Source organism: Alexandromys fortis, unplaced genomic scaffold (genome assembly GCF_014885135.2).
Source record: "Alexandromys fortis isolate MF-2015 unplaced genomic scaffold, M_Fortis_MF-2015_v1.1 scaffold_18, whole genome shotgun sequence".
NCBI lineage: Eukaryota > Metazoa > Chordata > Mammalia > Rodentia > Cricetidae > Alexandromys > Alexandromys fortis.
Genome location: NW_026067897.1, coordinates 18,762,457 through 18,790,198, shown reverse-complemented (window position 1 = coordinate 18,790,198; position 27,742 = coordinate 18,762,457). Strand labels below are relative to the sequence as shown.

At 43.4% G+C, this 27,742-nt stretch overlaps 1 protein-coding gene across 2 annotated transcripts in view; it reads right to left on the bottom strand.

The window, feature by feature from the left end:
* Positions 1 to 2,401: 2,401 nt before the first annotated feature.
* Abca1 (ATP binding cassette subfamily A member 1) overlaps positions 2,402 to 27,742 on the bottom strand; it is a 114,867-nt gene continuing 89,526 nt past the window's right edge. For both annotated transcript variants that reach the window (XM_050164778.1, XM_050164771.1), the window contains exons 31-50: positions 25,949 to 26,138; positions 25,067 to 25,161; positions 23,966 to 23,998; positions 22,881 to 22,986; positions 21,345 to 21,419; positions 20,686 to 20,855; positions 19,261 to 19,438; positions 17,002 to 17,117; positions 16,748 to 16,892; positions 14,631 to 14,754; positions 13,156 to 13,285; positions 12,780 to 12,900; positions 12,007 to 12,069; positions 11,232 to 11,338; positions 9,370 to 9,511; positions 8,904 to 9,038; positions 7,959 to 8,062; positions 7,348 to 7,440; positions 6,479 to 6,722; positions 2,402 to 5,726 (exon numbers count right to left, since the gene is read on the bottom strand). In XM_050164778.1, coding sequence (XP_050020735.1) covers positions 5,586 to 5,726; positions 6,479 to 6,722; positions 7,348 to 7,440; positions 7,959 to 8,062; positions 8,904 to 9,038; positions 9,370 to 9,511; positions 11,232 to 11,338; positions 12,007 to 12,069; positions 12,780 to 12,900; positions 13,156 to 13,285; positions 14,631 to 14,754; positions 16,748 to 16,892; positions 17,002 to 17,117; positions 19,261 to 19,438; positions 20,686 to 20,855; positions 21,345 to 21,419; positions 22,881 to 22,986; positions 23,966 to 23,998; positions 25,067 to 25,161; positions 25,949 to 26,138 — 2,512 coding nt within the window. In that variant the 3' untranslated portion in view covers positions 2,402 to 5,585. The remainder of the gene's footprint in view (positions 5,727 to 6,478; positions 6,723 to 7,347; positions 7,441 to 7,958; positions 8,063 to 8,903; positions 9,039 to 9,369; positions 9,512 to 11,231; positions 11,339 to 12,006; positions 12,070 to 12,779; positions 12,901 to 13,155; positions 13,286 to 14,630; positions 14,755 to 16,747; positions 16,893 to 17,001; positions 17,118 to 19,260; positions 19,439 to 20,685; positions 20,856 to 21,344; positions 21,420 to 22,880; positions 22,987 to 23,965; positions 23,999 to 25,066; positions 25,162 to 25,948; positions 26,139 to 27,742) is intronic.

The window sequence follows — 27,742 nt, the reverse complement described above, 5'->3', positions numbered from 1 at the left end:
TTTTTTGAACCATGTCTTATATATTTGTATCCTCCTCTCTGGAGCGCCTCCTGTGTTGCAAAGGGTAATGGCATCATAGTGTTCCGCACTATCATAACAATAAAAGACAAACCCCGTGAGGAGGCGCCAAGGTCCTGATTTTATCCCCCACTTTTCTTCCCCAAAGACACTGGGTTCTTTCTCCTCAGCAGCAGAGACTTTTGTTTGATATTACATGTTTCCGGTGTGTTCTCACCAGCCACCTTCCAGGGTTACCCCTGCTCTTGTTGAGATGGGAACTTAAATGTCACTCGTCAGACAGCCTGGCTTTGACTCCTCCCCATTGTGAACTTCTCACCACCTTCCCTTTTTCTCAAAGCACTCGATATGCCAGATGTCTGTGTGTGTGTGTGTGTGTATCTGCGTGTGTGTGTGTCTGTGTGTGTGTGTGTCCGCTGTCATTCGCCCTTCACTGATGTTCGATTTCCCTCAACGTTGTATCCCCAGAACCCAGAAGGATGCCGGGCATATAAAGCTTAGTAAACATTTGCTGAATTAATAAATAACAATGCTTGGAGGATTTCCCAAGGACAGGTTCCATAGTTACCTTCAAAGGAAGAAGGTTTGCTGTTTAATTAGCTCTGTATCTGGAAGCAGAGTTCTCTGAGGCATCGTTTAGTTAACATGTAAAATGCCTTGTCTTACCTCATTGGGAAGGCTAACAGGATAAGACAACAACAAAAATAGACATGAAAATGGTTGCTCATTTTCTCCTCTGATTTTGCAAACTTGATACATTCAATAGCACTGCCCATGAGGTCCAGTGTGGTTTTTAGAGAGGTTTTTCTCTAGAATATTTTGGTCAAAACTTATGGGTAACTTGAATTCTCATCTAGGTTACCTGTTAACTGCCTTTTCACAATACAATCATCATCACTATTATTATTATTATTTTACTTTCTCCACTGTGAATTTTCACAGAAAGAGTTTTGTTATTTCATCCAAGTTCCTTCATGAGAACGTTCAGAGACGATACAGGTGCACGGCAGATGCTGAGCAGATTCTAGCCCTGCTCAAAAGCCAAGACCCTGTGTCCACAGTTCCCCCTGTGCCCTGGATAGATGACCACTTACTGCACGTTGTTCCAGCCATTCTCAGGAGGTAACTATAGACCCAGTGGGGTTTTTCAAGTTGCAAGTTTCAAGTGTGTATCTATTTTTCTGAGACTGATTTGTTGTTGTTGTTGTTGATCTTACATCCTGACTCGTTTCCTCCCCACCTCCCCTCTGCTCCCTCTAAAATCCTCTCCTCCTCCATTTCTAGTCAGAAAAGGGCAGGCCTCCCATGGGTATCAACAAAGCATGGCATATCAAATTGCAGGAAGACTACGCACGTCCCCTTATATTAAGGCTGGGCACTGCAACCCAATTAAGAGGAATAGTCCCAAAACCAGCAAAAGACAGCTTCTGCTCTCATTGTTAGGAGTCCCCCAAGAAGACCAAGGACAGCTATACAACTGTCCCACCTATGCAGAGGGCTTAGGTCAGTCCCATACAGGCTCCCTGGTTGTTGGCTGAGTGTCTGTGAGCCCTTTGAGCCCAGGTTAGTTGATTCTGTGTGTTTTCTTGTGGTGTCCTTGACTCCTGGCTCCTACAATCCTTCCTCCCTCTCTTCAGCAGGATTCCCTGAGCTCGGCCTACCATTTCTCTGTGGGTTTCTGCATGTTTCCACCAGTTGCTGGGTGAAGCCTCTTTGGTGAGATCTGGGCTAGGCAGCAATCTATGCGTATAGCAGAATATTTCTGAACATGATTACAATGACTTTCGTATTCTCCAGTGGCGTATAGTTCTGTCCAAGGCTGAGACTGATTCTTAATGAGCCAGGAAAATCCATCCACACTGACTCAGCAGAGCACCGTGTGTATATACACTACTTAGTGGTCTAGGAGCAGGGAGGAGGTGTGGAAACCAACCTAGGGCCTCCCAATATCATTTCTCTTTCTAGATGTCTGCTTTGGGCATGGTGACGCTTACCGTCACCCCACACACACACCTACCAGGACTCATGATGCTGTTTTTAAAGTTTTGGTTGAATAAGCACCAAAGGCACCTTTCTGAAGCCTCTTCAGAATCAGCTGTTTTCAGTAAGGAAGCCTGCCTACGGTGCGTTCAGCTTCAGAGTCCGTGATCGTCAGTCCATCTAGAAAACCCCTCCGACATTTTTTTATCGCAGTTCTTCAGCCCCAGCTGAATCTGAAAACACACAACACTCTTTATTTTTGAAGTAGCAGTCCGAGTTCTTTCCACGGAGCCTTTGAACTTTTCCTAAACCTGACACTGCCGGCTAGAAGAGCTTCCCCTCTCGGCCGGCCTTACCACTCGGACAGCAGATGGCGCTGTGGACGCACCAGAGTAAATCTGTGTAGACCGGCAGGACTGTCGCAGCTTTATTTCGTGACTCAGAACATAGAAACAGGCTTTTTTTAAACACTTCATATAAAGTTATTGACAATACAATTTTTTTTTCAGTTTTTCTTTCTTTTAATGAAAATGATTTAACTTAGAAATCTGCTCTGAAACTTTTGTCTAGTTTTGCAATTCTCCGATATTCCAGTGCAAAAATAGATCCATTACAGACAGCATAAAGTGCTTGGAGTAAGGGCCAATGACGATGAAAAAGCACAAAAACAGCTTCATCCTAGGGTCCAAGGGAAAAGAAGAACATACCGAATCCATATGGAAATATAAATGTTCTATAAAAAGGGATGCAGCGGTTCTGAATGAGAACAGTATTACTGTGATATTACACTCTTACCAGTAAATAGTAACAAGAGTACAAATTAGTTATTTCAGTATCAAAGTGATTCTCATTACACAACACATGGCTCTTTGGAACAATTTTACCTGATATATACAACCATGAGAAGACAAGAGACGATCCCTTAAGGTTCATGACTACTACACAGAGTGCAGATGATGTTTAACATGTAGTAGGCATGAGGCATACGCTTTCAGTACAGACATGGGAATACAGTAGCTTGAGGTTTGTTTGTTTCATAATGAAGTGTGCTGGGTATGTATAGCAAGAGGACTCGCTTTCCTTTGTCTTTCTCATGTTCACAGTTAGTAAGTTTCCCAAGATTTAAAAAAAAAAAAAAACAAAAAAAACAAAAAAGTTAAATCAGAAGTGTTTCCGCTTGAGAATTTCTAAACTCACATAGTACATCTCATCTCCACAGGGAATAGGAGGACAGTTTATTGAAAGATAGGATTGATTTTTAAAATCTCTAAAATAATTACATAGACAAAGAAAAATGAAAGATTGCTGTTTGGATAGTGTAAAAGGTAGCAATACTAGAGACTGTTTCTAGCTTTAGAAAAGATTTTAGGTCTACACTGAATTAAATCTTTTCAAAATGGTTCACAGTGCCTTAGGTTTTTTGTTATTTGTTTTTTGTTTGTGTGTTTGTGTTTAATATGGCCTCAAAATCAGCATAATTAAAACAACGATTTGCTCAGGACTGTAGTGTAATTAAAAGTTAGAATATGACGATAGTGGACTGAGAAAGCCAACAAAAGGTTAACTTTGAAAAATAAAGATTTCTTTTCTTTGAATTTTTTATCTCTGACAGAAAAATACAGTGGTATGCCAATAATCATTGGGAACAGTTTCATTGCCGTTTTAGAATTCCATGTTGACATTAGTGTCATTTTTTTTCTTTTCAAGCAGTGAATTAAATAACATTCTATAAACTTATCAATTTAAAATAGATCCAAAATCTTATACTTCCAAATTTATTGTTTAAATTTTAGAGTAAGTTGAAGTAACTAGTAGTGAAAGCTCACTTGAACTTTGCCATACAGGAATTCACTCAGACTTTTGTGTGAAGACAGAAGACAGTGAGCATTAATGAAGTAACATTTTTACATTGCTTGCCAACGGAAAAATTAAATCTGAGTTAGATAAGTCTGAAAAATACTCCATGTGGAATAGTTTGTCGATTTTTTTTTTTTATGATTGGTTAGTCTGACGAGATGAAACATTTGAGACCGTCAGAGGTTTAAGTGGGTCTCTAATAAATAACCCTGCAAAGCCAATTATTTTAAAGGTCACAGGTACAAGTTGTATCCAAGAAATTTCAAGCTAGCTGCTTTCTCCTTAAGAGTTTATTGTTAACTGACTCTTCTCTTGGCTTTTGTATTGATGCTCTCAAGTGGGCAAGGGGGGGTACCCTATTCCTTCAGTGGATTCAACAAAACCATCTCTATTTGTTAATCTCTCAACTAAATATATGGCATAGAAAATCTGCTACCCCTCCCCCTCACTCCTATCCATATATCTACACGGTGACTACATTCCAAAAGTACTCAATCAACAAACTGAAGTGAGCAGTATTATCCAGGATCTTAAGATGTGGCCTGAGAGGCTGACTACAACGTTGCTTTCTGGCTACCAGGCACTAGTTAAGACATCCCAACTGCAAATTTACCAAGGAAAATAAGGCATGAGACAGAGTGGCCACATTCCTCTTTGCCACTGACGTCTAGACATATGGTTCAGGGTTCCAGAAGCCATTGGTAAAACTTAAAATTCCAAATAATATTAATAGTGCAAAGAGTTTTTATCAAAATTCCACCTTTTAATTTTCGAGGTTAAACAGTTAGAAATAATACTAGCGATAACACTACATTTGTGTCAAATAACAAAGGGTCTTGAGATGCAGTGTACCGTGTTGTGTTAGCAGACAGCCAGGACAAACAGACCCAGATCTCCCACGTGTAAATGCACCAGCTCTTTCGCGCCACACCCTGAGCTCGGCGGCTTGCAGCCTCAGCTGTTGGCCGCTGACCTTTGCTGCCTACAAGGATCTAATGTGTGTTGAAACAGTCTCAGAGAGATGACCGGGTGACCCGTGGACGACAGAGCCAGGTCTCCTGTGGTTAGAGAGACCCACATTTTGCACGTGGCAGCCACAACAGCAGCTCATCAAAGAAAGAACCAAAGCAGGGCGTTAGTCACACATGGCACCATTGTCACCTGCTATTTAATGATGTCGACCGACAGCAGGGCGGCTTTCACTAAAAGTGTGTGTGACACAACCTCGGTGCTTCAGGCTTTCTGAGCATCTTGGCACTTAGTAATTCTGGCACACTCATCGCCAGCAATGGATGTGTCACCAGGAAACCAGTTTTGTGGTTCGGCATGGCTTAGTGGTGCCTTTGACTTGATGATCACTGGCCACGACTATCTGATGGATTGTGGTTGCCATCCCAGTGAGAATACACAGGAATAGAAAGTAGGAATCCAAACACACGGTCTGCTTGGTTCCATACCAGAGTTTCACATCTGTATAAGGTAATGAACTAACTTCAAGTCATTTTCCCTAGAGAGCCATACACAAGACATAGGCTACAAAGGCACTGCCCCTGTAATGGAATTGTGAGTTCTCGTTGCATTGAACTGCATTGCATTGAATAGTGTCAGTACAGTATCCAGTTTGTTTCTCTCCACAGAAATGCATGACTGTTTCTTCCGGAACACTTGACACCGTGCAAAGGGAGACTGAGATCTCCCTTCTGTTCATTCACCTGTGTGAACAGGGCTCTTCACACATAACTTTCTTTCACTTTCTCATCTTGTAAAAAAGACGTGAGGACAGCCACATCCACAACTGTCTGGTTTTTGTGTAAGGACAGGTCCTTTAAGTGGTCATCATCACTTTGGTCCTTGGCAAAGTTCACAAATACCTATCAAAAGGAAGGTGGGCATTCATAAGTACCTCTGGACCTGTTCTTTTGTTACTGAATTTTATTTCTATTGTTGCATTGTTCCTATGTTGAAACTGAGTCAGGTAGAACACAGAATGGAGTAAGTAAATGAACTAGAAAACCCTGTGTGAAGGGGAGAGTACTTGAAAAACATCAAGAGCAATACTATGCCGGGCAGTGGTGGTGCACGTCTTTAATCCCAGCAGTTGGGAGGCAGAGGCAGGCGGATCTCTGTGAGGTCGAGTCCAGCCTGGTCTACAAGAGCTGGTTCCAGGACAGGCTCCAAAACTGCAGAAAAACCCTGTCTCAAAAAAAAAAAAAAAAACCCCACATCAACCCCACATCACCAACTGCTCAAACATCCCCTTATCAACCATCACTGTGGCATATTTAGGCTTGATTGAAAGGAAAAGAAAAAACACTTCCTGGATACCTAATAACTGCCAATTTTTGGTATATTTTTGTTCATTAGAAAGAAGAAGCACCTGGAAAAATGCCTGGCTCATGATTGATAGGCCATAAATGGTAGTTATTACAACTACTAATACAACAGTCACAATAACTACATGTGTAGAAAGCATCATCTGTTGCATGTGCTCATAGAGAATAGGAAGTAATAACAGGAGGAATCAAAGCACAGACAGACAGGCTGAACTCTTGGGCTCCCAGTGGGGAGGAAGGACCAGGCATCCTAACCCTGCAGCTAAAGGTACTCTGGACTGAAAGCTTACTTGGTCAAGTGTTGTCTGAGAGACAGAGTAGTCTTCGATGTGGAGTCGCTTTTTGCTCTGGGAGAGGATGCTGAATATCCTGGCTAGAGACGACAAGGAGGAGGGAAGCTGGTACTGTAGCATGTTTCGGTGTTTCTCTTTGAGGACACTCCCTGGAAAGGCTAGTCCAAAGAACTCCTGGACAGGCTTGAGGTCAGGGTTGGAGCCTGCTATTCGTACAACTATCGTGTAACCATCTCCAAACCTGAGGGCAGGACAAAGACATCCAAATGGAGCATTCCCAGAAAACTTCCCAAGAGGATACTCAACCCTGAAACCCCAACGTGTGCTGAGAGAAAGGGAGATCTCTGGCAGCCCCACAGAGCTGTTTCCGAGAAAAGGAACCCGTTTTATCTACCAAACACGTAGTCATGTGTGGTGCCATGCCCAGAGCCTTGGATGCAGGAGTCCGTTAGATCCCCAGTGTGGACCCAGGAAGTCAAACACACAGACAAAGAATTTAATCACTTCGCCCATGTCCCAAAGTTAACTGAGTTACGGCAGGCCAAGGATATGAACCCATTTCTGTTAATTCCACATGTGTCCTCATAATCATAACACGACAGACGAACGATTAAATTTAATTTATGTAACAAAATTCAGAAAAGTCCTAGGAAACCGCTGTTCGGAGAGGTTAAGTAACTTGCCTACAAATCATAACCAGTGCATGGCACTAAGGGTCAGAATTAAACCATTTATACTTCAAAACCCGTGGGCTTTTTACTATGCTCTTTCTCTTTCTACTTTAAGCTACCAGATAGATATACACTCAACAAAGAATAAACACCTACCACTTCACTAGGTGCTACCCCAAAGAAATGATCTGTTACCTGTTTTTCAGATGCTGGACACTGCCAAGGCACCTGAACCTCCCATTGACCATAATGGCCATCCTTGTGCACAGAGCTTCACATTCTTCCATACTGTGGGAAACAAAAAGAGGGTTTTTTTTTTTTTTCAGAGAGATGCTCCTACAAGCATCGGAACATCACCATGGCACCTGGTACTTTAGAGAAACACATCCCATTATCTTAGGGCACCTCTGGCCAAGATACAGAAATGATGTTCTCCCCTTACAATTGGCCTTACAATTGTGAAAGGGTAGAAATAACCCAAATATTTGCACGAAGAGAAGCTACATAAACAAGTAGATCTTCACACAATCCAATCCAGCTCTAAGAAATGATGCCACACCTAAATTTTATGACTTGAAATAATGTTCCCAACGCACACATTATAATTACATTTTTTGTTTATAAAATACTTGTGTGTACAGCTTTGCATAAGAATACTCTGGAACATAAACAGACAAATGATAATAATAATCCTGAAATGGAATAATTCCAGGTGATAACTTTCAGTCCTTGCCTTTATTTTCTATTTTTTTTTAAATGACCAAATAGAATCACACACTTAGAAGCCAAGACTCTGTAGTACTGACCTATGAGATGTAAGAACTACTGATCTCCCCTCCTTGACAATGCTTAAGGCGCAATTCCACAAGAATCGCCGAGCTTTGGGGTCCATGCCTGTAGTTGGTTCATCCTATAATTAGAATAAAACAAGTTTAATTATTTGCTGGGAAAAAATAGCAAAGATTTTTTTTTAATGCTAAAGATCATGCCTGGTGTGGTGACACCTTAATCCTAGCACTGAGGAGGCAAAGGCATGTGGACCTCTGTGAGTTCAAGGCCAGCCTGGTCTACACAATGATACCCTATCTCAAAACAAAACAAAACAAAATGGGGAAAAAAAAACCCTTATTGTCTAAAACTTTTGAAGTTAGTAAGGTTTAGGTAAAACTGGTAACTCACATTTTTCCCTATGTCACTCCTTGTTCGAAGATACTTGCTAATCTAGAAATTTCATCCTCATATGGTCAAGGTAACATTAAAGCCTCAGCTCAGGGCTTCTTCCCATACCTTCAGTGTTTTCTACAAAATGAGGGTCAAAGGCCACTGCCCAGTCTGATCTGGTTTTTATTTATCTGTCTGTAAGGAACTATAGTGCAGTGGCTACTGCGGTCACCCTGAAGCAGCGCCCTCACTCTCTACACCTCTGGGGGATGAACATAGTCACAAGTCATGAAGAATATTCCCAAGAAAATAATACATTCTGCTTCAGCCATACTTGTAGGGACCATCCAAGACAAGGAAACAAGGTGCCTGGAGCATGTCTATTGGGAGCCTGGGAAGATCCAGCAGAGCCACCCAGTGTGCTCTGTGGGAGAAGCTTCCCTCTGCTTCTCCAAGCCTGTTCTGCAGAGAACAGCAGATTGACTTGCCGTCACCACACCAAGCATGCGATGACCAGCCTGTATGTGACTTCAGATAAACCACGCTCATTCACCACAGAAGAATAGCTGCCACCTTCCACGCACACTCACCAGAAAGACCACAGGAGGCCCACCAATCAAAGCCATGGCCGTGGAGAGCTTTCGTTTGTTGCCTCCACTATAGTTGCTGGCGTATTTCTCTCCGTACTTCACAAGGCCCAGTTTGCGAATCGCCCATTCACCAACCTAGAGAGATAGAGAGCACTTTGATTGCTGTCGGGTTCAGTACCGTCAATCAAGCTTCCTTACAATCATGCAGGAAAGTTCTCTTGTTGGGCAGGACTCAGGTCTCAGGTACCTCTGAGGACCCAGAGGAGGGAGAAGAGGTTCATGTGGTGGGACCTGCACTCACTCCCTGCACCCTACCCCTGTGTATGCCTACCTTCCCCCATCCCCCACCAGGAAAGAGACTGAAGCATGAGCAAGGACGAGGTCTCGGGTTGCTGTCACGTGTGAAGAAGCTGTGAGACACAAGGTGTCAAAAGAGACAGGTCCTGCTTTCTGGCTCCCACAATACCTTGCCAACTTCTTTCTCTGGGACTCCCCTCAAGAGGGCAAAGAACTCCACGTGCTCTCTCCCAGTCAGCAGCTCGGTGATGGCATCAAACTGAGGGCAGTAGCCCATGTTCTGATGTACTTCGTGGATGTTGGATAAGATGCTGGAAAGGAAGACAGAACCAGTCAGGTTTTAAGTCTTCAGAGATACTCCGATGAGACAATCTGGCCTGGCATTCCTAAAAGAAGTGTGCTTGTACAAAACAACCCTAGACTGGCTTCTGAAGTTTGGGAGAAGAGCCTTGCTGTCCCCAGGATGCCAACTCTTCTGAGAAGCAAGGGTCCTGTCTCTACCCTGAATAGGTCTTGTTGGCTCATGAGTACTTCAACTTGCAGGCTTGATCAGTTTCAAAACAAGTCTTATGTTACGGAGTAATCTTTTCATTCACTATGAAGATTTGTCACTCGGACTGATTTAATAAAAAGCTGGATGACCAAGAGCTAGGTAAGACTTTCGGGGCAGAGAGGATTCTGGGGAGAAGGGCAGAGACAGAGTCACCAGCCAGATGGAGAGGATGCAGAATTGGCAGTATAGAGTAAAAGGGATAAAGCCACGAGATAAAAAGTAGATTGATAAAAATGGGTTAATTATGTTTTAAGAGCTAGTTAATAGTAAGCATAAGCTATTGGCCAAGTTTTTGTAATTTAATAGTAAGTCTCAGTGTGTTGATTTGGGACCTGGCAGGATTGACAGAAAAATCTGCCTACAAGTCTATGCAACTGTAGTACAGTCTTTGCCAACAACTCCGGTCACACCTATCTGGAACTTTAGCACTAAGACTCCATCCCACGCTTGACTCTGTGGTCTGGCCGTATGTACCAAGCACCCTTAATGCCCAGTGATGCTGGGTATATGAGCTATCCACCTTCTGCTCCTCAATCATTGATTCAGCCATAACATTCATGTTCCAAACATTCTGGTTCCACTAAATACACAGTGTGGACTGTCATTTGCTTCTCTATTTACCTATTATAGACCCTCTAGCACATGGTAACAAGAAAAAATATACATATAGATAATTTATTTATACCTGCGGGGATGATCTCTAGGTTCTATAAAGCCAGTCAAGCTAACAGCTGCTATTATCTGAAAATTTGGGTTTCCATACCCCAGTCTGATGGTTGCCTTTCAGCCACTTCCAGATAGCCACGAACTTGACACATAGGCACAGTCCTCTCTGCTTATCTAATAGTCTTGGGTCAGCCTTCTCAAAACTTATAACCAAGGTATCCCAAGGTCATTGCGCCTGGCTCTCACAGCTATATTGCCCAAACTAGTTGTATAATCAGTAGCTGAGCTAAAACTAAGAATATGCCAATTATTGTCATGTCTTCAAGTTCCAGGAACCTGGAGCTAGAGCAAGACTGGGGAGTCATCACTATTCCAAGAATTTCTATCCTTTTAAGGCTCCTTTAGATTGCTAATAAAAAAAAATCAGCAAGAGATGGGAGGAGATGGCTAAGTTTATTACATTCCTGACTCTACAGTAATACTGACTGACAATAAGACTCAGTTATGATTGCATAATTCCAAGAATTTACTAAAAAAAAGCACAGATCTGTTCTCTCAAAACAAGTAAATTATATGTCTGTAAATTATACCAACATGAAGTGTTAGGGAAGAGTAAAACTGAGGAGATATAAAAATAGTGCTTATCTCTAGGTGGTGAGTTAGAGGTGATTCTGAGCTTCTGACCTAAGAAATTTGAATGTTTTTACGAACTAGAGTACTGGAATAGGCAGAATCTAACAGCGTATTTTTTTTCTTAAAGCTGAACAAAGGAATCTTGCACAGCGAATACAGTAGTCTGCTTCTCTTCTCACCTGTTTTTGTTAAGCAGAGCGTCCCCTCTGGTCACAGTGGTATCTCCAGTCAGCATCTTGAACGTTGATGACTTCCCAGCACCGTTAACGCCCAGGAGTCCAAAGCACTGAAAAGCAAGACAAGGTGAACCACTTGAAGTATGTCTAAATCTCAGCCTGAATGGCCCGATAAAAGAGCCTCCTGGGCTTGGATCTGATTTGCTATTGATCCCAAAGCATCTTTCTTAAGAACCAATGAGAAGTTCAATATTCAGATACCCGTGTGCATGTGTGCATGTGTGTGCATGTGCGTGTGTATTTGGAGAGAGAACAAGGGTGGAGGAGAGAACATGTTTATGTATGCACCATGTTGAATGTGGGTACATTTACAATAACTGAGTCATTACGTTGAGACCAAGGTCAATCTGTGAAGAACAGTAGAGAAAGCCACTGGTCACAACTCACCACCTACCAACTACCCTAAAAACATAAAAAAAAAAACTCAAAAATTATGAAAGAATAAAACTATTTTTTACCCATGTTTGAACTTTACTCTCTCAATGGATCCCCTAAAGCCCGCTGTGCATGATTTTTTATACCGCCTGTGAGCGTCCAAAAATTGTCCTATTTTGACCCAAGAGGTTCTCATTCTGTCCATGACTGACTATTTCTCACAGACACAAAGAAAGAAACCTTTAAAAGTCATTTTATATAGTCACAGACTTCTGTTGTTGGATTTGGTAGATACAGTCTGAATTAATAGAGACAAAGCACAATATAGATACAGTGCATTTACCTCGCCAGGAGGAATGCCAACGCAAATCCTGTCAACGGCCGGCTTCCGCTTCCGTCTATAGATCTGCAAGCGACACAGCACATAAATCCATGGATCTCAGTGACTCAGGCCTCTCTCCTACAACTGTGGGCAAGGGGACTCTAGCCCACACCCATCACCAAACACAGCTCATCAAATGCCTATGGCACACAATGTATGTGCCAGAGCCTTGCTCTGCCTCTGTGACAAGCTGCAATTAAAAACTGATTCTGAAATTCAAACTGGAATTTCTTTTTATTTCTAACACGAGTCTCTAAAAATAAAAGTGATATATTTTAAAATTAAATTACATAAAGTAGAAATCTATGATAAAATGTCTCAAATACAATAAAGCAAAATTTAAGGATTATGGTATTTGGAAAGGGATGAAGCAGACCTTGTTTTTCTGAGCAATGGAAGTAGAGTTTTTGAGCCACGAAACTCAAAATCAACCATTTATTCTCTGCACTTGGCTAGACATGTAATGTTAGTATGTTTTAATAACTACCATAAATGTAAATATGCAAAATAAATAAATCCGAGAGTTGGAATCACATTATAGAAGTATTCTCAGTAGGATTTTTTTAAATTAAGAAATCTCCATGGTGTATTTTAATAGAACTGACAAAACCTGGTGTAGATACACATTTGGGAACGCTTATTTTTAAAATTAAGCACGTCAGCAAAATGCTAGTCAGCAGATGAAGTGGAGAAAACTGGAAACAAGCTGTCTGAGTTCATACTCGTGACCTCACCTTGGTCAGCTCCTTGATTTCCAGGATGTCATTCTGTCCTCCGCCATCCAGAATTCTCTGTCTCTCCCGTCTCACATCCTCATCCTCATCGTTCAGAGGAGGAAGCTTCGCCTTTACAGGTCTTACGAGAAACATTTTAAAAAAAAAAGAAATCAAACTTATCAGCTGCTTTCAAAGGCAAAATTCATGTCTCTAAAAGCAGTATTATCAAGCCCACTTGCCGCCATCGCTAGGGTCTACGGGGCTGGGAGTTGAGGATGCTCACAACAGGAGAATCCACTTAACTGTGTGAGCACAGCTCAGCGTAGTCACCCAGGACACGGTCCCCCTTGCCCTTCCCATCCAGTTACTCCAAGATGCAGAGATAAAAACTCACCTGGGCCTGATGAAGAACCTGTACTGGATCAGGACAGTAATGAGGAAGAAAACCACCCCTTCCACGGCCATGGCAAAAAGGTTTCGTCCTACCAAGTCCCAAGAGAGCGGAGACACAAAGCGATTCTCCCCTGTGAGACACAATGCGGACATTTGGTCAGAGGGGAGATATCGGAATCACGCATGGCCCTACTCCCAGTTTCTGAGGCAGATTCCCTTTGAGTGTTCCTAGAATAGTGATCTGCACAGAGCTGTGCTTGAGCTGTGGGTGGCTTTCGTTGTTTTTCATTTAACTTAGTAAATTGCATGCTTAACCAGAGAGGTTAGTTTGGTGTAAACATTTTTTTAACTCTTGAAAAATTAAAGGACTACCTTTTATATTAAAAATAAAAACAGGAGGGAAAAAGAAAAGAAAGGAAGGGAGGGGATGGACAGAGAGAGAAAGAGAGAGGGAGAGAGACCTTCCTCGATGGTTTTGGGGTCAAATTCAAGTAATTTTCTAGAAACATCAGTGGTTACCACCTATGCACCCATGACAAGAATTTAAAAAGAGTAACAAGAATGGCTACTTTTGAGATTTCATTTGGAAAACTACAGAATAAGATGGCGTCTGTCAGACTCTCAGAGCCAATTTGCATTAGATCTGTAACTCCATCAGGACTGCTAAGATTTCCTTTTTAATGAGTCATGAGCCCCCCCCCCAAATCAATCATGTCTAATAAAATTAAGAATCGTTACTAATTCTTGGAGTTAGACTTTTTTAGTTCTAAGTTTTAAAAAGTAACAACTATTAGAAAACACATTCTAAAGATGCCCACTTCTTTAGCATTTAATGTAACCTAGTGACTCATTAGCAGGTATAAGAAAAATATCCCTGAATTCTTCATACGCCTTTCATCACTAAAATGAAAGTCCCTCTTCTAAGTTTATTAAGTAGCATGTCCCATCTAACCAAATTAACCAGCAAATGAATAATAATCACAGAACAGCAGAAGATATTTTAACAATTATAAAAATAGAAAAGAACTTCAATAAGTATCTCTTTACAAATATGTGAAACACAATATATGGGCATACCTACAGGCCTCTGGTTTTAGTAGAATCAAAGTGTATGTCTTCCTTTTTGATTCTCTGGCCTTATCTAATTGGTGCAGCTATGGCTTGCTTTTCCCGGGGATTTGACAAACTGATTTGTGGCATCAGGTATTAGTTTCAATGAACACCAACATTTTCCTGCTTCCAACGTTGTTTTTTTTTTTTTTCATTTAAGTCAGTGTCATCAGAAGCACAGATAAATGGCTGTATGGCGAGACTCCTAACAGACCAGCTGTGCTCGTATCAGCCTTTGAGGGGTGTTGGGGGACAGACATCCCGTACCCAGTCCCACCCTCCTCCTAAAGCAGCCATCAGACTGCTGAGGCCCTTGGAAACTGCAACCTCCATTAAAGCTGGCCTTGCAGCTACTGCCTCACTCACCAAACCTCTCCAGCGCGTCAGCCATGGCCTGGTTTTTCACCATGTCAATGAGCCCTCGTCCCAGGCAAAAATGTGGGAAGATCAGGAACACAGACTTCAGGATGTCATTGATGTTATTCAGCTTCTGAAGATGCAAAGGTGGAGAGAGAAACATACATCATCCATGGCCTAAGCCTGAGATACAGTTGTGAAGAAAGCATCCGGTTCCCTGGACCTTTGAATGCAGATACCAAGAAGCGGCAGCAGGCATTTTCTTCAGAAAACCTGAAGAGATGCCGAGTATGTGAAAGAAAACGAACTTTTAACTTTGGGTTATTTTTAATCAGACACAAATCCACAACAAAACATTAGCTTAGCATTGTAAAAGCAAACCATTCATACCTAGGTCAATATTTGAGTTTCGGTATTTTGTTGAAATTTCAAAAACATCTTCTCAGTTACCTCAGAATGTACCATGACCCCATAAGACATGGTTGGTTGAATATCAAGCCATGGGAACTAAACATCAAGCCACCAAAGCTGGAGAGGCAGCTCAGTGGTTACAGAGGATCAGGGTTCAGTCCCCTGCACCCACAGAAGAGCTCAAAACCGGCTCTAACTAGTTACAGAGGATCCAACCCTTTAGTCTGGCCACTTCAGGCACTATACACAGATGGTGTACAGACATACACTCAGGCCAAACATCCATACTCATAATAAAAAGAGGAAAAAAATCCAGCAGTTGGGTAAGTTGTTATTTGCTGGATGTGTTGGGCTAGGGCATGGAGGATGCAAATGTTAAACATCTGTCTCACTAAGAGAAAAGGAGCTTTGAAATGATGACATAACCAAATGTGTGTTACACTGAAGGAAGAACTGGGGGTTCTGACAGTCCAGAGAAAGAAAGCAGACACCCCCTAGGGCAAATGAGGAAAGTTTCACACTGGAGTTAAATCTTAGAGGTATGGCAGACACTCCCAAGGTCCTTTGATGATAGAAGAAGGTCATTTCAAAGCAGGAATACAGTGGTTTAAGGGGAAACTCAGCTGAAATTACTGAGCACCAGGAGGGGACGTGGTACAGTGTCTGGCCAACAAGGGCTGTACCCCCACAAAAGGCACTTTGTGCTGAGCTAAGGTCTCAGAGCAAAAGCAACAGCCTTGTTTATGAGATCTGAAACTGGAAGGGTGCAAGGAGCCAGTACATGCAGCCACCATTACAAGATGGCGCCTGGCTCGTGCAGGGCTGGAGTAAACAACTCCATATAAGGTCTTAGCCAGTACCACCATCTCGGGCATGCTCAGTGTCCTCAGTGTGCCAGACCTATCAGGGAGCTTGGAGTGGCTACTGAGACACTTTGACCAATAGGAGGCCTGCACATACCCCTAGTCCCTATATAAGCAGCTGCGCTCAGGGGGGGGGGGGGGGGCTCGCCTCCTGCTCTCCCTTCAACCAAGAGGCTCCAATAAAGCGTGATTTGGGAAGAATCCTCGTCTGGTGGCTGTTCTTTCCTGCTGGTCAGGGAGTTCGCCGCAGAAGGGTGCAGATGAATAAGGAAATAAACAGCAAATCATCTAGGATGGCATCAAGAAAAGCATCAGAGATGATGAGCAACTGCAGAGATGCCATCAAGTCTAGCAGGGGTGACAAGAGAAACGGGATCTAATGGGAAAGACTCTAACAGTGTGTCTAGTGTGTGGTATCTATAGATAATTTAAATGGAGCCATCCGTGAGGCACTGAGAACTGGAGTTCCAGGGAACTATCAAAGCACAGATCAGAGAGATAAAAACAAGATACTGCACTGGGGATAAAAACGTTAAGACAGAATGGCATCACCCAGAAATGGTATCTAAATAAGAAAGCAAGGACAGACTGTTCAGTCTTTGCCAAAGGCACCCTGAAGGAGAAATAATGATAATAATAATAATCAAAGAAAACAGGAAAGACCAGAGAAATACAAGGCACAGCAGGACGGAAATAGAGTTATATAAACCAGAGATGAGGCAGAAGCTGCGAAGGCAGAGTGGTCAGTGGTGTCAGGGTTACAGGTGACAAGAGGGATGCGGTCAGGGTTAACCACTGTCCTCTGGCACCAGAGATGAAGCTTGCTGGAGGAGCCCTGCCTGCGGCACTCACATTGTTGGTAAAAAGTTCCAGTACGAAAGTGGCCACACTGCCGTTGATGCCGATGAAGAGGTTCACACTGGTGAGGACCACATAGGCAGTGCTGGGGATCTTGAACACAAAGGAGGCTGGGTACATGAGAGGCGTGATCGACCACCTGGTAAGGCACAAACGCAAGCATCCATTGGAGTCTTTCGCCTTTCCTCTAGCAGTGGGTACCACATGCCTTGCCCACTTGGAGAATGCTTCTCCCAGATTTGCCTTACCCATACAGCAAAAGCAGAAGGGCTAGGACAGGCAGGTTGGTGGAGGACACGTAGGACTTCTGCTGGAAGCAGATGAAGATGATAATGACCAATGTAGCAGGAACCACATAATTGCACTACAAGAAAAAAATAAGAAAATAAAGTTGACCCCTAAGTCACATCCCAAGTCCTCAACATCACCGAACAAGAAAGGACAAATAAACATGTTGGAGAATAACTCTGAATTAATGAAGCCACATAAACTATTAATCAAAATTCTGGACAATACAGTTTGACAAGCATTTTACCCTTGGCTGGTTTTATAAACTGCATGCCCTTTCTGTCTCTCCTACAGCTAAGCCAAGGTGTCACGCTCAGTAAACTTACCGAAGGATGGATTCTCAGGCAGAGTCATTTCAATTTCACAGGAGGCAAATGAGCTTCCATTATTCTACCCAGGGAAGATTGTGTCGGTTTCATCATTACTGCTATATTATGGCCTGCCCAAGTTCAATCTCACATGTAATCTCTTTGTGAGATAAGCACTCATAACATGAATGTCAAAATTGTTTCATCACACCGAGAGTAATTTTACAGTCTGTCTTGACAGTGCTTCAAGCATTAAAATGAAGAAATAAAGACTTGACCCAGGGACAATTATGAAAATTCATAGCTCACACACACACACACACACACATACACACACACACACACACACACACACACACACACACGACGGGGAAGAGGAGAAGAAGGGGCACATGCAGGGAAGTGACAGTGGGTTGGCAGATAATAGAAGGGCAGCTCCAGACTCCTCTGCTTTCCCTAGACTCGTAACCATTCAGACCATGGCCTGAACACAGGCTAATTCTGGGCTGTGCTTTTCAGAAGGAATATTAATAAATGGAGCACAGCCATGGAAGGGCAATCAGATCAGAAGAGTGACAGATCACAGACACTTGGTGTAATTAGCATATGCAATCTCATCATCTCCGTCATCATCACTCATATCTGTACAGCATCCTAGAGATCATGTGTGTTCTCATATACCATCTTGTCTGCGAGGAAAAAAAATTGTTAAATGAGAGTTGCCTTCAAATATCTGAGGAAGCATTTGCTGGGAAAAGAATTCGATCTGCTCTGGGTAGCTTAGAATTAAAGAGGGCCATGTGGGACTATACATCAAGATCATTTACCAATAATTGGGACTTCAGGGTTCTATGAAGTCCTTCCATATTGATCCAAACAAAAACAATATAGTATAGCCAATACAAAAATATACTGCAATGGGTGGACAAGATGCTGACAGAATTTATAGCGTTTTCAGTGGCAAGGGGCTTCTTCCCTAGTAAGGTGAAAAACATTCTGACTCTGGGCGAAAACCTTTCAGGTAAGCTGGAGGCACTGGCTTGGGTTTTAATAGAGGTCCTTCAGTTCTAGTCTCGTTTCTAGAGAGTGCTGGCTGGCCTTCTGTCAACTTGACACAAGCTGGAGTCATCTCAAAGGAGAGAACCTCCACTGAGAAAACACCTCTGTAAGATCTGGCTGTAGGGCATTTTCTTAGTGATTGATGGGGGAGGGGACAGCCCATTGCAGCAGTGACCATCCCTGGACGGGTGGTCCTGGGTTCTATAAGAAAGCAGGCCGAACATTAATTAGTGCCTTGCTATGGCCTCTTTATCAGCTGCTGCCTCCAGGTTCTTGTCCTGTGTGAGTTCCTGTCCTGACTTTCCTTGATGGAAGTGTAAGCCATAAACCCTTTCTTCCCCAAGTTGCTTTGGTCCTAGCGTTTCATCAGCAATAGTAACCCCTACTAAGATAAAGGGTTATTTACTTATGCAAGTATCTGCACGCATGTGTGCAGACAGCCACAGAGACCAGAAAAGGGTGTCAAATCCCCTGGAGCCTGATGTGGTGGAGGGAAGTACACTCGGATTCTCTGTAAGACCAGTAAATGCTCTTTTGAGAGACAGAGAGAGAGAGAGAGAGAGAGAGAGAGAGAGAGAGAGAGAGCAAGAGAGAGAGCGCCCAACGTTTTCACATATGAAATGTGAGGTGATAGAGGCAGATAGTGGTCAGATGGTCACATGATGTGCAGTTAGTTTATATATTTGGTGTCCTGAAAGCATTCAGCGGCCTCTCCCTTTTCCTATTTTATATAATTTTAGACTAAATGGGACACTCCCTGGTGTTAGTGACAGGCTGTTTTTTTTCTTTATCCCCATGAGTCTACAGTCCCCATCGAGATTCAGACAGAGATGGACAGTCTTGTGTTCTCACCATATCCCAGACGAAATTGGAGAGCCAGTAGATGACGGGTTTCACCCCGCTGATGAACTGCAGGTGTTTTGCTTTGCTGACCCGCTCCTGAATCAGGAACACAACAAAGCTGGCTGGGACAAAGGACATCGCAAAGATGACACAAATAGACACAAGGACATCGACAGATGTGGTCATCCTAGAAAGGAAGAGGCAGTAAAGATCAGAGGGACCTTTGATGCAGCTGGGAACACGGCAAACAACTAGACATAAACACAACCAAAGTGCGGCGGGATAAACATATGCTCAGCAAACATTCTGTCTCAGGTTTCCGTCTAATTATTTTCACATAACGTTTAAAAAAAAAACAATTCAAATGTAAAACTGGTTTCAATAATGTAAAATGAGTCTACTCCCCTAATGAAACTACAGAACAAAGTATGGATGTGGTCTAATGGTCTCCACTTCTCTCCCATTTCTAACCTTACAAAAAGGAGTTGGAAACTTCCATATAAAAAGAAGTTAGTGTGGCTTGAGAATTGTTTCAAATGAGCAAGCAATCTTACTGGGAAGCTACTCATACAAGTTTATCGTAGGGCAATAAATAAGCAGAAAACAACAGGATGCGTATATCAGACTACACGTATAAAGTCACAACTATCAAACCATACAAAAAGGCCATTATACTGAGTCTCGTAAAAATTAATATTCTACAGTAGTTATACACCAATGTACTATTCTCTACTTATGAGAGGGGAATCTAGCATGGTGATTACCAGTACTCTGTCCTGGGTGCTGACTTTAGCAATTTATACAAATTACCGCACTTAATATTACATACCTAGGAAGCTTAGCACCAAATTCAAATCCAGATTCCTTCACTTCAAAGACTCTACTAACCTTAAAATTTATGCACATGTACAGGAGCACACACACACACATGTATGTGCACAAATTTCACACACACATTTCCGGAAACAAGCCATTAAATGCATGTTTCACTAATTTTTTAAAAAAAAAAAAACTAATTTTCAAGAAAATGAACTATTAAAGAGTTTTAATCAGAATTGTATTGACAATTTTCAATTCACGTTATGTGACTTCATCAAATGTGATGGTTTTCACAGATCTGGCCTTCCTTCTTCAAGAAACACTGGCAGACAATCACTTTCTGCCCAGACCCTGGATCAACCCAGGTTTTTCGAGACAGGGTTTCTCTGTAGCTTTGGTGCCCGTCCTGGAACTAGCTCTTGTAGACCAGGCTGGCCTCGAACTCACAGAGATCCGCCTGCCTCTGCCTCCCGAGTGCTGGGATTAAAGGCGTGTGCCACCACTGCCCAGCCAACCCAAGCTTCTAAGATATAATTATCTCCAGCTGTTACAACCGGCTTTCCCCGGTGCATGACCCCCTCCCACCTGCACACCCAACCCTTTTAGAACACTTACAGAGCCACCTCGGAGAGCTGCTGCTTGGTGAGGTTCAGCGGATGGTTGAAGGCAGTGATCCCATACTGGCTTGGATTCTCTCCCTCCTGTAGGTTGGCCCGGAGAATGGCATTGTTGATGACATTCAGGAAGGAACTGATGGCATGCCAGCCCTTGTTATTGAACCACACCTGAAGGGAAACAGACCAACTTCAAGGTGATGCTGCCAAACCGTGCTCCCATAAGTGCGTGCACGCACACAAAACACGCGTGGACACTTCAGAAAGGAATTCCGGTTAGCTGCGTACCAAACAAAAAGCATTACAGGCACAGGATCCTCTCTCCACTGGCCGCCATGCGGCTAGCGCTATGTATAGATCTTATACATAGAATCAGTTCCCCACCTAGTGTTAGAGGTTGCCATGGTTACTGTCTTCCTGCTATCTAGGAACTGACACTTGAACAGGTTAAGTAACTTAAGGCAAAGGTCACATCAGTTCACATGCTAAAGTTTGGTGGCAGAAGAAATTCTCTTAGTCACTACACTGTATCATTTCACTGGGAAAGTTAACATCTGCTCCTTTCTGCCACGACTGTCCCTAGCGACTCCACCACAGGATTTCCAGGAAGAGAGGACCGTTGTTTATTAAGAAGTTAGCAGAACACAGGCAATGGCGTACCTTGACGTTGTTTTTGGTATCCAGTCCCGTCATGAACCTTCCCAAACTGCTGAGAAAACGATCTGCAGAACTGTCCTGCAAAACGAGAGAATCCTGCCTCAGTGTTGTTTGTTTGCACAGTTAGGGGGCGATAGTGAGCAATGAGCTAAGCTGTATGTAGACCAAGACACCCACCACGTCATTGAAATCATATCTAAAGTCATTATTACATACACAGTTCCCGAGAACAAGTAACCAGATCCACAGCACTAAAGTTGCCATGATATGACCTCATGAAAAAAATCACAAAATAATATAATAATAATTTTAAAAAGCCTGTAACTTAAATCCTTAAATCCCCAAGATTCTGGGGCTGGAGAGATGGATCAAAGGTTAAGAGCACAGTCTGTTCTTCCTGAGGACTCAGGTTCAATTCCCAGCACCCAAAGATTTGGGCTCACAACCATCTGTAACACCAGTCCCAAGGGAGTCAATGCCCTCTTCTGGCCTCTGTGGGCACTGGGCATATACACAGCACAAAGGCATGCACATAAGCAATTCACCCATACACATGAGTAAAAATAAAATACTACATTTCCAAGATTCTTCAGAGTCTCGTGGCACCATCCCAGAACTAAAACCCACATTCCATGAAGATGCATCCCATGGCTTAAAGGAGAGCTGTGTACTTGTGGCGGTTTGAAAGAGAATGGTCCCCAAAGGGAGGGACACTATCAGGAGATGTGGATTTGTTAAAATAGGTGTAGCCTTGTTGGAGGAAGTGTATCAAGTAGGGTTGGGCTTTGAGCTCTTCTATGCTCAAGCTATGCCCAGTGTCACAGTTTGCTTCCTGTTGCCTGCAGACCAAGATGTAGGACTCTCAGCTGCTTCTCCAGTGCCATGTCTGCCTGCACGCCACCATGTTGTACCATGATGATAGTGGACTAAACCTCTGAAAATGTAAGCCGCCGCAATTAAATGCTTTTCCTTTATAAGGATTGCTGTGGTCATGGTGTCTCTTCACAGCAACAGAAACCCTAACTGAGACAGTGTTCCAGACCCAGCGCTGCTGTCCAAGACCCCAGAATCCACCTCACTTGACCATTTCAACTCTCATTTCAACTTGGGAAACCTGAGACAGAGAAAAATGTATGTGGGCTTAACAGATCTTAAAAGGCCAGCCTAAAATAAATAAATAAATAAATAAATAAATAAATAAATAAATAAATAAATAAATAATTCATTTGTTTTTTCCTATTTCCTGTTTTAGGAAAATGTTTGGAACCCAATTCATTTACCAACTGGCTAACTCTATCTTCTTGGCTGTTGTAAGAGTTTTTAATCTCTCAGTTCACATTTAACCTACACTTTCAGAAGTGTGTGTGTGTGTGTGTGTGTGTGTGTGTGTGTGTGTGTGTGTGTAGGGTCTGAGTAGTCTGGTCTGTCTGAAATTGCTTTGTAAACAACATGTTCAGAACACTGAGTCCCTGCCGCTCCTCCCATGTCCCAGCACTTCCAGCCCTATTTTCCTGACATGTTTCAGGATGGATTCTGTACCTTGGTCAGCTTCAAGAGTTTCTTCACTTGCTTGATAGCATCATTAACTTCTCGGCTCGGAGGAAGGGCTTGAGAATTACTGGCACCCAGGGAAAACCCACCATACCTAAAAGAAAGGCTTGCCATTAAAACCCAGGCAGTGAGCCCATTACTCCGTAGCAGAAACTACAGCGGACAAGGTTCTAGGAGAGCCCTATCTTACTCAAACTAAGATGTAAACTTGGCTAAGGACAGTTCATGCTGCCTCCTCTTGTGAAATGGAGCCCATCTACATTCTCAAGATTACTGCCCAGAAGGGAGGGCTGGGAGCTAATGCCATGGAGTAAGCATCCACGTCAGAGACAGGAAGTCAGGGCTAGTGGTGATGGGCACAGCCCTGAAGGTCAGGTAGGGACTACACACAGGCCTTGACTTCCCCAGCATGGGAACCACTTTGTGGGTGTGGGACAGCTCTGCCCAGAGTTCCAGGGGCCCTGAACCCTGCAGAAAGGGCAGAGAGGAAAACTGGAACTTGGGAACAGAGCCTTTGAGGTTCCTGGAGCAGCAGCACAGGCTACTCATTTCCCGACACTGCACGAGCTGACGTCAAGAATGCTTCATTCCCCCTCTCTCACACGCTCCTTCAAAACCCAGAGAGAGAAACAGGTGGGAATCATGGCTTGCGTGCCTTTCATTCCTGCCAAGACCTTGTGTCATATGAAAGGCCTGAAGGTTTTTCCTTGAGTTCCTAGGCACTGTTGGGAATTTGTTTGGTTTTCCCCTATGACATTGTACTTTCTTAAGTCTCCAGAGGCCTGTGAGAGATTTCTGAATCTCCTCCAGGAAAGTACCGTGTCAAGTATTTCCGAGGCTTCTGCAGTGATGTACCATGAATACTGTGCTACGCGATTCACAGTGTACTACAACGCAGCCTGTAGCCTCGTGTGTTCCACAGCCGGCAGCACCTTAGTGCCTCCCCTGTGGTGAGGTCACACCCAAGCGTGTGCACATGCAAACAATCCCCCATTCTACAGCCTTGTCTACATCAAAATCACTCTCCTGAGACTCACAGTGACAGGGAAAATGGAAAAATGGGATCGACTTACCTAAACTCATTCACCCAGATCTTATTCTTTAAGCTGCAGAAAGAAAAGACAGACCAAAAATCAGGTCCAGAAAGAGCAGATCATACTGATGATGCTGAGGTAATCATCTACCCGAGGACAAGTACAGAGACAGGAACGATCTACGACCAGGGCTGTGGTACTGCACCCATGTCAGGAGGGTCACTCTCAGCATGTCCTGTCGGCTGTCTCAGAAACCTTACCCATATGGTAACCACACAGCAAATTCAGCAAATTTAAAATCCACCATACAGGCAGACATTGTGACACATGCTTTTAATCCCAGTACTCAGTTAGGCAGAGGCAGGTGGATCTATACAGCCTGGTCTATACAGAGAGTTCTAGGCCAACTAAGACTACACAGTGAAACACTGTCTAAAATAGAGAGAGTTCCAGGCCAGTCAAGACTACATAATGAAACCTTGTTTAAAATTAATTAATTAATTTCAGTTGTAGATCCCCTGTGGAGAGGTTCCAGCTCTGGGAAATCTACTCACATTCTAGCATACCCTTCTCAGTTACAGTCACTTCAAACAGGGACATGCCACCTGACCACACTGATGGGAAGGGAACATTTTTTCTGAGCACTAACCAAACATTGAGCCCTATGCGGTCATGTCCCAGGAATCTACAAGTCTCTTGAAAGGCTCCATCGGTACGAAAAGCTACTGCGTCTACCCTGACCTTGCTTGGGAACACCTTGTGTTTTTGCAGCCACCCATGAGAGAAGACCTAAAGCTCTTTGTTTATGTCACTTCATTGAGCCCCCACAACAAACTTAATGTACTAACGTCACATTTTACAAGAACAATGGGCTGACCCTGGTCAAGCAGCTGCTGAGGGCCAGAATTCAAATCTGAGTCCACATTTAATTTATTTTCATTCTAGAGCAGCCAGCCTCGTCCTCTCAGTGGAATGTTTAAGATTCACAATACCCTGTGCACCGTCGTGTCTCGATGCAATGTGCTAAATTTCCCACAGAGCCAGAATCTTCCATTTCCTACTGCTCAGGTCTACATCTGTGGGCTTTAATGTCTCCCCTCAGTGATGATAGAGAGCGAGCCAGGTCTCAACAGGAGATACCTTTTGGCTATGATCTGCACGTACGTCTTCACCAGGTAGTCGGAAATGTTCCTTCCTGTCAGATTCTGAAGGATGTCGGCAGTGTTTTGCTTTCTCTGTTATTACATGGAAACCGAGCTCAGAAAACAGACAACAGCCAAAGGGACCCCAGGGCCCAGGCTAGACCCTCAAGCCACCCACCACCAAAACATGGCCCATTCTGCCATCAGCACTTGTCCCTCACTTATGCCAAGCCAAAATTATCCCCGGAAAAGTATTCTGGATAGCTAGATGGGATTCTCATACCGCCAGAATACTTAAGCGACAGCATTAAAAACTGCCCAGTGAATTCTTTTGTACATGGGTGTTATACTGGTGATTGGATCAGGTGATTTTAAGGTGGCAAGTGAGATTTAAGTTTTTACACTCACTAAAAATCACCTATCCCCACCCTCCAGCCTAGATTTTGGATTCTGATGAAATAGCAGAGAGATAGACTATCCTAAAATTTTCAGAAAAAAAAAAAAGAAAAAAAAAAAAAAACAGATCTCCCTCCAAAACTCAAGAGTCCCAAAGATCAGAGTTGATAAGATACACCTAAGTTTTGTGGTTCACTTCCTTATTCTGAAGTTAAAAAACAACAACAACAAAAACTATTCCAAAAGTAAACACAGCCACCAGCTCAGCTGTGACAGAACCAGGGTAGGAAGCTGGGTCTATGAGAGCCGTCTGACAGGCACTGGCATGGTGTAGTTCAAATCCCTCTCCCCAAATCCCACTCGTCTGTCTCAGGTAAGAGCAAGGCTGCGATCACCCTAGCACCACATCACCCACTCCTACCGCCTCATAAACACTCCCAGCCCCACCCTGAGCCACTTCTCAGTCATACCGACAGGGACTCACCTGAGGAGGTGGCAGCCCCCCTGCCCCTGGGGGACACACAGGCAGCATCTTCTTGATTTTGTCACTGCTACACTGGCAGGTGGGTGAGGGGTTCTTCATCGTCCAGTTGCCATATTGGAAGAGGTCCATGATGGTCTGGGGAACTGGGGCAGTGCTCCAATCTTCCTCCCCCACCAAGCAAGGGGTATCTCTGTAAAAGGGGACACCAAGAGTTGTAGGCTCCCCTGAAAGGGGTCTGACTTCCCCAGATGCCTTTAGAGCACAGGTTTGCTCTTCAGTAAGGGCCCATGTGCCCAGCCCTACCATCTGAAAGAGACTAGGACTTCATTCTATTTGCTCTGCGGGCAGCCTGGGAGGCTGGGCATCACAGAAGGCATGGGGAAATACAATATAAACAGGCTCCAGATGCTCAGAGAGTGAATTCTGTTCAATCCAACTATCCAACATCTGTTGACACAGCACACATGAAGGGTCCACTACGTGCTACACAGTGTTCTGCATCTCTGATAGTCTGGTGTAAGCAATCCAAACCCTCCGCTTTCATGGATTCTGCATGCCTGGACAACAAGTCCAATTTAACACAGCCCCAAATAAAGCAGAAACAGCAAAAGAGTATTTGAAGAGAACAGATCATTGAAGTTGAAGCTAAAGACAAAAAAAAAAAAAAGAAAAGAAAAATGACAGCCAAAACACACAAACAATAAGCTGGTAAAAGAATTGGGATGATGAGCTGGTAAGATGGCTCGGTGGATAAAGGCGCCTACAGCCAAACCTGAGTTCAATCCCTAGGTCCCATGTGGTAGAAGTTTCACTCTGCCTTCTACACATGTGCCATGACATACATGCACACCCACACTAAAATAAATAGACATAATTTTAAAAGAATTGGTGAGAAAGAACACTCCAAGCAGAAGTCATGGGAAGTTATGTACAATGGCCCTGTGAAGAAATGAGTCTTAGAGAGTTGATGAACAACATGAAAATACTGTGGTGGGCTTTAGGATGGACTGATGAGTGAGAAGGAGGGAAGGGAGGAGGGAGGAGCCACATGGCACAGGCGTGGGTAGGAGTTTGTATTTTATGTTCAGGTTGCTGGACATCTTGTCAAGAACGGCAAAACCCCATTTATGGTCTCCAACGAGTAGAGAATTGAGCCGAGTGTAGCAGGAACGCTCGCTGTGTGGAAAGCGGGGCCACAAGCATCAGAGAGAGCGCGAGGCGCACATCTCTGCCTAGAGCACTGGACTTTTTGGAGCATGTCACAAGGCCCTTGCATCTCAGGGTTCATTTTTTCCCTACTAATAAAATAAGAGTATAAAGTGACTTGTTGTTTCTAATTTTTCTTCTAGATTTCCAATTTTCAAGATTCCATGATTTCAAATAGTTGCAATCTTTATCTAGAGTATGTGTGTTTATAAATACACACACAAGTGAAGAGCTTCTCCAACAGATTTATCACTTCCTCTCTGAGGCCTCTTAGCTAAGACCCGTCCTTTTGAAACCCATACACAAAACCCTCAAAAGGCTGGGACAAACTAAAGTCCACAGAAAAAGCATTTTACTCAGATTTTCTACAGTCTTAACACTTTCCAAAAACCTAAAATTTGAATTTCAGTATGAGCTGGCAGGGTGAAGCCTTTTCTTTCAGACTGCTTCAGAGAGCCCATGGCGCTCAGACAGCACACACATACCCTCTGATGCCATGGACAGGTATTTCTTTTATCTCTGTAGGTCAGCTGTCTGTCTCCTAAGTTCTCTCTCCTGTAGATACAGCCTTTGCTGGAACCAATTCAT